The sequence below is a fragment of the Spermophilus citellus genome, assembly GCF_964194105.1.
Source record: "Spermophilus citellus genome assembly, chromosome: 2".
Taxonomy (NCBI): Eukaryota; Metazoa; Chordata; class Mammalia; order Rodentia; family Sciuridae; genus Spermophilus; species Spermophilus citellus.
The window spans coordinates 88,335,987-88,349,026 of NC_138183.1; the positions used below are offsets into that span (position 1 = coordinate 88,335,987).

The 13,040-nt window shown below is 39.9% G+C and overlaps 1 protein-coding gene across 1 annotated transcript in view; it reads right to left on the reverse strand.

The window, feature by feature from the left end:
- FRMD3 (FERM domain containing 3) overlaps positions 1–910 on the reverse strand; it is a 251,414-nt gene extending 250,504 nt beyond the window's left edge. The window contains exon 1 of the mRNA XM_081266586.1: positions 569–910. Within this exon, the coding sequence (XP_081122712.1) occupies positions 569–715 (147 nt within the window). The 5' untranslated portion in view covers positions 716–910. The remainder of the gene's footprint in view (positions 1–568) is intronic.
- Between the last annotated feature and the right edge of the window lie 12,130 nt (positions 911–13,040).

Genomic DNA, 13,040 nt, shown 5'->3' on the forward strand with positions numbered 1-13,040 from the left:
TCTGGGGAAACTTCGACATTGCCCCACACAGAGAAGTAAAGACCACTGGCAGAGGGGCAGGAGGGAGCCGGAAGAGGGTCCCTGGACTGAGGACACCTCTGGAGCCTGGGCGCGGGAGAGAGAAATGAGTGAACCCGGACTGGTGCATGCCTTATCCACGTGGAGAAAGGGAGGAAACAAGAGTGGGCGACAGGCAAGTGTCCCTCTCAGCTCGCGGGGCTCCCACTTCCTGGTGAAGCAGGGTCAGAAGGGGCCAGGGGCCCCCGGAGGTAACTGCCCGGCTCCCCCAACCTGGACACAGCGAGACATGAGTGCAAGGTGCATGCCAGGTAAGGGGACCCGGCGCAGATAAGGTGCGCCTGGAGCCTGCGGAGGACCATGCCCTCATGGCTGGCATTTAAAGACCCCAGCCTCCGAGGGCAAACGAGGAGAAATCTGGCTTTCTGGCCGGGCTCCTGAGCTCGGGTGGGTTTCCTACCCGCGCACGCCCACCCTCAGAGCACCCCTTCAGTCCTGCTCCCGGGAGGGGTACCCCGCGCCCTGCACCCTCTCCGGGGGCTTCCCGCACCTGGATGTGGCAGGAAATCTCCGAGTCGTCCAGCAGCCGGATGGTGCATTTCATCTCCTGGTTGAGCGATTTGATGCTGGAGCTCCGAAAGTGGATCATTTTCATGGTCCTCCTGCCTCTCCGCACACAGTGGCAGGAAGCGAACATGCACCGCAGCAACCGGGAGCGAGCGAGAGGCTGGGGCCGGCGCGGCGCTCACCGGCGCGGACACACACACTGGCTCACGCTGCGTCCGGGACACCCGGGCGCGGCTCAGCCGGGGGACAGCGGCAGCGTCGGATGCCTGCGGCCACACATGCTAGGCAGCCGGGGCTCGGCGGGCGGGTCCCTCTCTCCTCCCTCCTCCCTCCTCCTCCCTCCCCCTCCCTCTCCTCGGCCTCGCCCGCTTCTTTCCCCGCCTCCTCCTGTCGCGCGCGCTAGTGCGCCTCCCTCCGCCAGGGCTCGATCTCAGAGGATGCATAGAGCCCGCGACCCCCAGCGGGCGCGCTACGCACTCACTCCCACGCGCACCGAGCCGCTGGAGGCGAAGGCGGAGGGACAGCTGTTTTGGGTGGCCCGGGAGCCCTAGCAGTGGCCTGCTCCGCCGCCGCTGCCGCTGCGTCAGGCTGGGCCCCACAGCATTCCTCCGCCTCTCCGTCTCCTCCTTTTCTGGCAGCTATTGATCTGGCTCCTGGTAGTGGTTTGTCCCAGTCCCGAGGGCCACCCTAGGCGCCCGACAGCACCCTGCACTGCTCCGCCCCAGAAACCTGGCCTCGAGCAAAAGGCGAAGAAGGATCCTGACCCACTCCCACAAGGGGGATTCCACTGCGGGAAAGGACTGTTGAGTAGATGGAGAGCCCCCAAAGAGTGACAGGAGGCAAGCTACTCCAGAAATACCGCTAATAGTAACAATGTCTGGTCCTCATGGGGATTTTTTAAACCGTTGGTTTACTTTATATTAACTGGGAGTCAATCCCCTTCTTTAAGAAATTTAGAGCTTTCCTCAAGCAATTTCTTGTTTATATCTCTCAACGTCTCAGTATAATGTTTGGTTGTACATTAAATCCTGGCAAGAAGGATTCCTATCCTGCTCTTCCCCCTTTAGAGTCTCCTTCACCTCCAGTTGCCCAGGAATGTGATGGCAAAGGAGATGTGTGTCATCCCGTTTTACACTAATCTCTGCGTGAGGGGAACCCTATGATCCCTTGGGAAATTACTATCGTCCCCAGAGGAACACAAGCCCCTGTGTGATGTTCCCTAGGCCCAACTGGGTGACCAACTGTGGCCTTTAAGGCAGCTATATGGAGCTTAGAGGTGGGGACTTGGATAACAGAATAGAAACTGATGGGAACCCTCTTGCCCTACTGCCCTTTCTTGAACATAAAGGAATGTTTGTTAGAGGAAGGACTTGCCCAGCTCTTTCAAGGTTTGCCACACCTGCCAGGAGCCCCCTCATCCGAAGGTGTGTCAGGTCCTGTGGAGAAGACAAGGTCCAGGAATTTTACCTACCACTACACTGTGTAAAAGGCAACAAATGCTGTAGGACACTTGGTGGGGTTGACTGTGGCTAGGTGCTTGCATTGCCTATGGACTTCTCCCTCTACCTGCTTCTGCTTCCTCCCCTCCTTGATCATAATAAACATCCCACAGGCTAGTGTCTGCTTCTGGATCCACCAAACTGCAACAATTTGTCCAGATAGGAGGATAGAGTATGTTTAATGTAACATTTGATAGCTGGATTTTTACTTTTAAATTTTGGAAATAGTACATGGGCCATCTTATATACTCTTCTCCTGGGGCTTCGAAAATTAGGGCAGAACCTGAAGGAGAAGTCAGGGTCTAGTAAGATATTGATTTGATTCTTGGCCCAACTACTGCCCACTCTGTGGATCTTGGAAAGTCTCATCATTTCTTTTCTCAACGCCAAAGGGGAATACAGCTGCCTCCCCTCTCACAGGTGGATGAGAAGCTGGGATGAGACAAGGCCGGTGGAGCACAGGTTACTATTTGTAACCTGCAAAGCCACATATGTATATATGAAGTGTCAGTGATGATAGCCACTCTAGTTTGAAAACTGCAACTATGTTTGAATCATCTCTCCCAACCCAAAAGGTAGCCAAGAAATCAAAGAAAAGTCACCACCCAACATAATCCATGATTTTCCTCCAAGTCCACACACTTATTCATCTTAGGCTCCAAATTATTATCTCATATTTCAAAGAAGAAAAATAAGGCCAAAAAGGACAGTATGGAGAAAGACAAAACAAAGATCATCCAATGTGGTTCTGCAAGAAACAGAAGTTTGAGGATATGAGAAGAATCTGAGGTTGGGTATCTGCCCTACTTAGGAATAAAGGCTCAGATTTCAAGAATTATAAAAATATGGACTCTGGAAACCCTTGGCATGTTTCGGGGGAAAACAACTAAGTACATTACCTTTTACCTGAATTGAAGTACCCATTGAAGACAAGTCTTTGGGAAATCAAGTGTCCAAAATTTTGTCCTATGGGAAATCATTGTCCAAAATAATAATATAAGAAGAAGGAGGAGGAGGAGGAGGAAGAGGAACTAAAAATGAACTCACAAGAATGAATTTAAACCTGAACTACTTAAAGAAAATCAAGGATACTCTCAGAGTCCTAAATATTCAGCTCAAGACTAAAAGAAGCTGTATTCTTTCTTGTGTTAGCTTTGCACTGCCATGGCCAACATACCTACATACCTGAAAAGAAGGAGTTAGGGGAAGAAACGTTTATTTTGGACTACAGTTTTAGAGGTTCAGTTCATGGTTTACCAACTCCATTGCTCTGGATCCTGAGGTGAAACAGAACATCATGGTAAAAGAGGTGGCAGAGGAAAGTATCTCAAAACATGGCAACCAGGAAGGAGTAGGGAGGGAGGAGGTCAAGGGATAATATAATCCTCCCTCCCCACTCCTTCCTGGTTGCCATGTATACCCCAAGGGTACACCCTCATTGACATATTTACCCCAAGGGTACACCCTCATTGACATACTTCCTCCAGCCTCCTCCTCCCTGCCTACAGTCTCTTCCTCCCTGCCTATAGTTACACCCATTAATCCATTCAAATTATCAATCCATCAAATGGATTCATCCACTAATTACATTATAGCTCTCATAATCTAATCATTCATCTCCGAATACTCCTGCTTTGTCTCACACATGGGTTTTATGGGGGCATCTCATATCCTAAGCATTTCTATAACACAGCTAAAAGAAATTTTTATTAATTGAAATACAAGACTAAAACAACTAAAAAACAAACTCAAAACTTCATCTACAAATTGCCAAATTATAAAGTCAATTTAATCATCAGCCTCATCAAATTTTACAAGTGAAAGATTTAGCATCTGGAAAGAGTGGGACTCTGGAAAAAAGAATAGAACTACAAAAGAGAATTTGGATGATTCCTAATAACTCAAGCTCAAGCCTTTCTTGACAGCAAAAGCAGACCTTTTTACCTTATGTAATGAGGTGTTCCTGCCTTGTTTTTGAAAACCCTATCTCACCAGAAGCAGTTACCTTGATAAGAGAAGCCAACCTTCTTCTCCCCCTCCCATCACCAGGGTCTACTTCACTCTTAATACTTGAATCATATCCAGGAACTCCCTGGGAGGCTAATTACAAAGTCAACCCTAGGAAGACAAATAGCTACAAGATTCTCCTAATTTAAATTGAAGACTGTGTGTTTGTATGAACCTGTTAATTCAGTGCACTTTTCAGTGACTTTGGTTTCAATGTACCATCTAAACTCATTGACTTTTGAACTCAGTTAAATAAAATAAGAAAGGAAGAATCTCTTTGTATGTGTGCAGGAAATTATCCAAATATTTAAGGAGAAGGAAGCATTGAAGTGGATTTTCTCGAGTAGCCCACTTGTATCTCTTTAATCATGTCCCCTACAACAAGGCTTTTAGAGAATCATTCTAAGAAAAGAGGTGAAAGACCTCTACAATGAAAACTACAGAACATTAAAGAAAGAAATTGAAGAAGACCTTAGAATAATGGAAATATCTCCCATGATCTTGGGTAGGCAGAATTAATATTATCAAAATGGCCACACTACCAAAAGCACTGTATGGATTTAATGCAATTATTATTAAAATTCCAATGACATTCTTCATAAAAATAGAAAAAATAATCATGAAATAAATTTGGAAAAATAAGATGCCCATAAGAACCAAAGAAATCCTTAGCAAGAAAAGTAATGCAGGGAGCATCACATTACTAGGCCTTAAATTATACTACAGAGCTATAGTAGTGAAACTGGCATGGTATTAGAACCAAAACAGACATGAAGACCAATGGAACAGAATAGGAGAAACAGAGACATAACCACATAAATACAGTTATTTCATACTAGATAAGGCTCCATAAACATACATTGTAGAAAGGACAGCCTTTTCAACAAATGGTGCTGGGAAAACTGGAAATCCATATGTAGCAGATTGAAATTGAACCCCTGTCCCTCAACCTGCACAAAACTCAACTCAAAGTGGATCAAGGACAAAGGCATTAGACCAGAAACCCTGTGCCTAGCAGAAGAAAATGTAGGCCCAACTCTTCATTATGTAGGCTCAGGAACTGACTTCCTCAATAAGACTCCTAAAGTGTAAGAAGGAAAATTAAGAATCAATAAATGGGATGGTATCAAACTAAAAAGCTTCATCACAACAAAGGAAACAGTCAAGAATGTGAAGAGAAAGCCTACAGAATGGGAGAAAATCTTTGCCACCTGCACCTCAGATAGAGCACTAATCTCCAGGATATACATGGAACTCAAAAAGCTTAACACCAAACAAACAAACAAACAAATAACCCATTCAATAAATGTGCAAAGAAACTGAACAGACACTTCACAGAAGAAATACAAATGGTCAACAAATACATGAAAAAAAATGTTCAAGATTTCTAGCAAAAGAGAAGTGCAAATTAAAACTACACTGAGATTCTATCTTACTCTAGCCAGAATGGCAAATGTCAAGAATATAAGTAACAGTAAATGTTGGCAAGGATGTGAGGGAAAAGGTCCACTCATACATTGCTGGTGGGATGGCAAATTGGTGCAACCACTATGGAAAGCAGTATGGAGACTCCTTAGAAAACTTGTAATAGAACCACCATTCACCCCAACTAGCCCATTCCTCAGCTTATATCCAAAGGACTTTAAATCACCATATTACAATGTTTATGGCAGCTCAATTCACAATAGCTAAACTATGGAACCAATCTAGGCGCCCTTCAACAGATGAATGGATAAAGAAAATGTAGCACATATACACAATGGAATATTACTCCACCTTAAAGAAGAATGAAATTATGGCATTTGCTGATAAATGGATGGAACTTGAGACTATCATTCTAAATGAAATAAGCCAGTCCCAAAAAAATAAAAGCCAAATGTTCCCTCTGATATGCCAATGCTAACATATAATAAGTGGGGCGGGGTGGTGGGGGAGGTAGAGAAGTTCACTGGATTAGACAAAGGGGAATAAGGGAAGGGAGGGGAAATGGGAATAGGAAAGACAATAGAATGAATTGGACTTAACTTTCCTTTGCTCATACATGAATACACAACCAGTGTAACTCCACATTATGTACAGCCACAAGAATGGGATCCTAATTAGAATTGGTTGTACTCCATGTATGTATATGTCACATACACTCTACTGTCATGTATATTTAAACCAACAAATGAAAAAAATTTGAACAAAAAAGAGAATCGTTGAAGGAAGCACCGCCATCCCATCATCATTGAAAGGCACCACCATGGCAGGGCTGTGAAAGACACTGCAGTTGACTTAAATGGGAATGATCGGAGTCTGGGTCTTCAGGGGCCAAAGACTGCTGCTTAAACTTCTTTGCCAAGGAGGACAAGGGTAGAGTCAGGGACAGTGACCCCCAAGTGGACTTTGGAGTGATGTGACCTCCAGGAATGTTACTGGTGGCTGATCTGTAGGACAGAATAATTATAGCTCTAGCGAACAAACGCCTGACTAAATCCACACCTCTACAACAATTCTCAGACCTGGGCTTGTCCACACAGATGATCAGAGACATCTGAATAATGAAAAAGTGGGTTCATTTGAGGCATGAGAACATCAACCATGCCAGTGACTGCAATGTCCAGTTCTTAACAAAAGTAGTGGCTCATGTTCAGTGATTATTACTGCCATTCCTTATCAAAAATGTTCACAACTCATGCATAACAATACTTTGGTGAGCCACAGATGTATAAAAAGTGGCCTGGCCACAAAAGATTGATGGTTGTAAATGTCATAGATTGTTCTTAAAAATAAACATTTTTACAGCCATTAAAAATTGCTAATTGAGGGACTGGGGCTGTAGCTCAGTGGTAGAGCATTTGCCTGGCACATGTGAGGCACTGGATTTGATCCTTAGCACCACACAAAAATAAATTGATAAACAAAGGTATTGTGTCCATCTACAACTAAAAAATATTTTTTAAAAAATTGCTAATTGAAAAAATATCAGGCTACGGATATGGCTCAGTGTTAGAACATTCACCTGGCATGCATGAAGCCCTGGCTTAGATTCCCAGCACCACAAAAAAAAAAAAAAAAAAAAAAAAAAAGAGAGAGAGAGATTATCTTAAGACCAAGCTTGGTGGCACATGTCTAAAATCCCAGCAACTCAGGAGGTTGAGACAGGAGAATCACAAGTTTGAGGCCAGCCTCAGCAATTTAGTGAGGACCTAAACAACTCAGCGAGGCCCTGTCTCAAAATTAAAAATAAAAAGGGCTGGGGATGTAGCTCAGTGGTAAAGCACCCTGGGTTTAATCCTCAGTAACAAAAATAAAAATAAAAAAATTTAGGTGTAAATCTAAAAAAAATATTTACAAGATCTATATAAGGAACACTTCAAAACTTTGATGAAAGACATCCAAGAACTAATAGAGATACATTCTACATTAATGGATAGGAAGACTCAACATTGTTAAGATGTCAGTTCTTTCTAAATTTATCTGTAGATTTAATGCAATTCAAATCAGTTCCAGCAAATTATCTTGTGAATATCAACAATTGTTTCTAAAGTTATGTGGAAAGGAAAAAGACTCAGAGTAGCTGACACAATACTGAAGAAAAACAAACTTTGAGGATTGGCACTACCTGGCCAGTAACCAAGACAGCGTGATACTGGCAAAAGAATAGACAACTAAACCAATGGAACAGGATAGAACCAGAAATAGACACAAATATAACTACCTGATCCTTGACAAAGAAACAGGGCACCAGTGGGGAAAGCATAGTCTTTTTAACAAATGGTGCTGAGAAACTGGACAGACACATGCCAAATAATAATGAAAGGAATCTAGATAGTGACCTTATTCTGTTCACAAAAATTAAATCAAAATGGATCATAGACCTACATGTAAAATAGAAAACTATAAAACTTCTAGAAAATAATGGTAGAAAATGTAGGTAACCTTGAGTTTAGTGATGAATTTTTATAAAAACTAGAATCACGGAGAAGCTGGACTTTATTAAAATTTAAAACATTTTCTCTTGGAAGGACACTGTTGAGACTAAGACAAGCCATAGACTAGAAGAAAGTACTTCAAAACACATATCAGACCAAGGATTGATATTCAAAATATACAGACAACTCTTAAAACTCAACAGTATGAAAACAAATAATATAATTGTAAAATGGGCAAAAGAAGAGCAGGGGTGTAGCTCATAGGTTAATACTTACGTAGCATGTGTGAGGCTCTGTGTTCAATCCTCAGAACCACCAAAAAATAATAATAAAATAAAATGGTCATCAAAAGATCTGAGCAGACACTTCACCAAAGAAGATATGCAAATGAAAGTAAGCATCTATAAGCATGTGCTTAACATCACATCACCAAGGAATTCCATACAGATCTATTAACTGGATAAAATCTGACAACACCAAATGCTGGTCAGGACGTGGAGTGACAGGAACTCTTTATCACTGATGGGAATTAAAAATGGTACAGCCACTTTGGAAGATAGTTTGGTAATATTCCATTTCTAGGTACTCATACAAATGAGATGAAAACTTATGTCCATACAAAACCCTGCACATGGATGTTTATAGCAGCTATATTCAGAATTGTCAAAAATTGGAAGTGACCAAGATGTCCTTCAATAGGTAAATCAGTGAACAAACTGTGGCTCATCAATACAATGGGATATTACTGGGCAAAGGGGAAAAAATAGCTTTCTAGTCATGAGAAAAACATGGAATAACTTGAAACGTGAAAGAAGCCAATCAGAAAAGCTTATAGAATGTATCATTCCAACCATATGACATTCTAGAAAACTATAGAGACAGGAGTAAAAAGATTAGTAGTTCAGGAACAGGTAGGATGAATAGGTGAAGCACAGAGAAATTTTAAGGGTGTAAAAATATTCTGTACCATTGTATAAGGGTGGATACATGACACCATGCACAACCCATAGAACAGTTAAACACAAAGTTTAAACCTTAATGTAAACTATGAACTAGCCTGATGCAAGATGTTAAAAATGGATGAAACACCTGCTTCTCATGGTTTAATATCCAGAATATATAAAGAACTCAAGAAATTAACATCCAAAACACAGTCCAACCAACAAATGGACAAAAGAACTAAAAAGCCACTTTTCAATAGAAGAAACTCAAATGGCCCACAAATACATGAAAAAAAGTGTTCAACAGCTCTAGCAGTTGGGGAAATGTGAATCAAAACCACATTGAAATTTCATCTCATTACAGTCAGATTGTCAATTATCAAGAATGAGTAATAATGTGTTGGCAAATATGTGGGAGAAAAGTTACACTTACACATTGTTGATAGGGCTGCAAATTAATGCAACCACTCTGGAAAGAAGTATATAAATGTCTCAGAAAAAAATAGGAATGGAACCACCACATGACCCAGGTATCCCATTCCTCAGTATATATCCAAAAGACTTAAAATTAGCATACTTACAGTATTACAGTCACATCAATATTTATAGCAGGATAATTCACAACAACCAAGCTATGGAACCAACCTCCCATTGCCCTTCAACATATGAATGGATAAAAAAATGTGTGTGTATACACACACACACCACACACACACACAATGGAGTATTACTCAGCCATAAAGGAGAATGAAAATTATGGAATTTGCTGATAAATGGATGGAACTGGAGACTATCATGCTAAGTGAACTAAACCAGACCCAGAAAATCAGAGGTTAAATATTTTCTTTGATATGTGAAAGCTAATCCAAAAGAAGGAAGGGGAAAAAAAAAGGGTCAGATTCCACCAAAATATAAGAAAGACCAGTGTAAAGGAAGGGATTGAGGAGAAAGAGAGAAGGATCAGGATAAGGAAAGAATAGTGGAATGAGTCTGACCTAAACTTCCTATGTATGCGTATGAATATATCACAGTATATACATTATGTATATCCACAGGACACTAATTTAAAAAAAAAACTATAAATAAATAGCAGAAAGATCAGTAGAATAAAGGGAAGGGAATGGGGGGAGGGGGAGGAGAGGGAAAGGGGGAAATACTGGGAACTGAATTAGAGCAAACTATATCCCATTCTTTTGTAGATATGTCAAAATGAATCCTAATATTATGTATAACTAAAAGGAAACAATAAACAAAAAAGAAAGAAAAAAAGGGTGAAATAGGGCTGGGGATGTGGCTCAAACGGTAGCACGCTCGCCTGGCATGCGTGCGGCCCGGGTTCGACCCTCAGCACCACATACAGACAAAGATGTTGCGTCCGCCAAATACTAAAAAAAATAAACATTAAAATTCTCTTTCTCTCTCCCTCTCTCTCCCTCTCTCTCACTCTTTCTTTAAAAAAAAAATGGGTGAAACAGTTTATATGGAAATTCTGTACTTTCTGCATAATCTTTCTATGAAACTAAAATGTTCTAAAAATGAGGTCTTGCTTTTTAAAATAATCATTGAAAATATTTTTAATGCATTTATTTATTTATTTGCTTATTTATTTATTTATTTATTCACCATTCTGAGAATCGAACCCAGTGCCCCACACATGCTAGACAAGCACTCTACCACTGAGCTACACTCCCAGCCCCATTGAAAATATTCTGAACACTATGTTGTCCCTTCTAAGAAATTTCTGAACTCAGCATGTAACTCCGTGGGAGTATTAGCAATAACCAGTGACTTTGGCTTGCCTATGTGAATATCCCGATTTGTCTGATGGTTCATTTCACTGTAGTTTGGTTATTTCAGTAAAATTCTTTTTTAAATCAATTTTTTTCAGTGAAATTTTTTGTCTTTTAGGTGAGCAAAAAATATTTAGTTCTCTTTTTCAGCTAATATGCTCTTTACCCAACTTTTATACCACTATAAAATATATTTTGTTTTATTATTAGTTGCTGTTTGATGATTGATTTTTCATTAAGTTTCTCCATTGTTCTTTCTTGCTTTTTAGTTTTATTTGCTGTTGAAGTTTTTAATTAGCCCATTTCAGGTTTATACTGGAATTTCTTTGTCTACTTTTTAAATAAACATAATTAATTCTATTCATTAAAAGTGACTTGGGGGGCTGGGGCTGTAGCTCAGTAGTAGAGCACTTGCCTTGCACATGGGAGATACTGGGTTCAATCCTCAGCACCACATAAAAATAAATAAATAAAGATATTGTATCAACTACACCTAAAAAAAATATTTTTTAAAAAGTGACCTAGGAGCTTTACAACATCACAAGATTGTTTTTTCTTAATATTTTATGATATTAAGGTCTATGATATTTTGTGTACTTTTTAGAATTTTTTTATTAAATTAAGTGAAAATTACAGTTTAATATTTGGAAGGTTTTTCCACACATTTCATTCTTTTAATTTTTGACAAAATTTATTATAAAACATGCTCAAAATGAAGATGCCCTAAAAATGTATCGATTCAAATTTTTTCTGAAGTATATTTTTTCAATAATGTATGAGTGTACCTTTCTCCCACATCCTTGCCAGTACATTATTATTCATATTCTTGATAATTGCCAATCTGACTGTAATGAGATGAAATTTCAATGTGGTTTTGATTCACATTTCCCCAACTGCTAGAGTTGTTGAACACTTTTTCATGTATTTGTGGGCCTTTTGTGTTTCTTCTATTGAAAAGTGGCTTTTTTAGTTCTTTTGTCCATTTGTTGGTTGGACTGTGTTTTGGGTGTTAATTTCTTGAGATCTTTATATATTCTGGATATTAAACCATGAGAAGCAGGTGTTTCACCCATTTTTGTCATCTTGCATCAGGCTAGTTCATAGTTTACATTAAGGTTTAAACTTAAACTCTATTGAGTATCTTTATGTATTGAATGTTTTTACACATACTTATTTATGAAGTTTTTCTTAATAAAATTTAAAAGTTATCAGATTCACAAAATAGACACAGCAGTAAAAAAAAAAGAGTTTTAATCAGGTAATTTTTAAACATAGTCTTAAATTTGAATTTATCTGCACCGATGTGTTCTCTTCCTCATCTTAGATGTCCTGTTTACAAATCAAATTGAGCAATGGCCCCATTCAAACTGTGCTGCCACCTCAGCCCTACTCCCACACACTAAGCAAACAAACAAACAAACAAAGACAGTTATTTTTTTAAGCATCTGTGTATAAATAAGAAGAAATAAAGTCCTTGTATGATAACGATAACATCAGAAAGCTGGTTACAAAGTCATGAAACTAATTGCTAAAGCTAAAATGCCTCACTCAAATACAGAGATGAAGTGCTCATTTTATCTGCCACATGGAAATTGTCAACAGCCTAATTGGATCCACTGACAGCAAAGGAAACAGAAAAGCATCCCTCATCAGATGATGCTATTAGCAAGCACACAGATGACATTTCATATAATGGAGAAAGCATGGTAAGCCAAAGATTTATCAGTCAATTGATGCAACTGAAGTATGAGTGACTATGTCAGTTCATAGCGCTAACTAGAAGCCAGGGAGAGAAATGCTTGGAGGAACATTATTTGTTCTACAAGCAAACTGAGCTGTTTGAGGTAATAAGTGAAGATTTTGGGTGGTGAGGGATATGGAAACACTAAAAGTGTGTGGTCATGATTTGGCTGCAATGTCAGGAAGATGTAAAGGCCCTATACAGCATGAATTTTATATGAAACCCGGAGATTCAAGTAACACATGGTGTTTATTCATAGAGAAGCTCTCGTATGTAAATGTTTGCCTATGGCTCTGAATTGCACATGGAACTATGAAACTAAAATAGAATCTTACAAGAGCTCCTGGAGTCCATCTGGTTTATGCTTTTCAGCAAAGTATAGGATCAGTGTACGACTCTGCTTTTCATACCTAGATGTACTGTCATTCAAGGAAAGAGAGTTATCAAGAATGGATGAGCTAAAATTAGTATATCTGGCAAATGAATCTCACCTTGCAGATTTGTTGAATGATATTTTTAGCTTAAGTACAATAGTGTAACTAACAATTTTCTGCACCTGA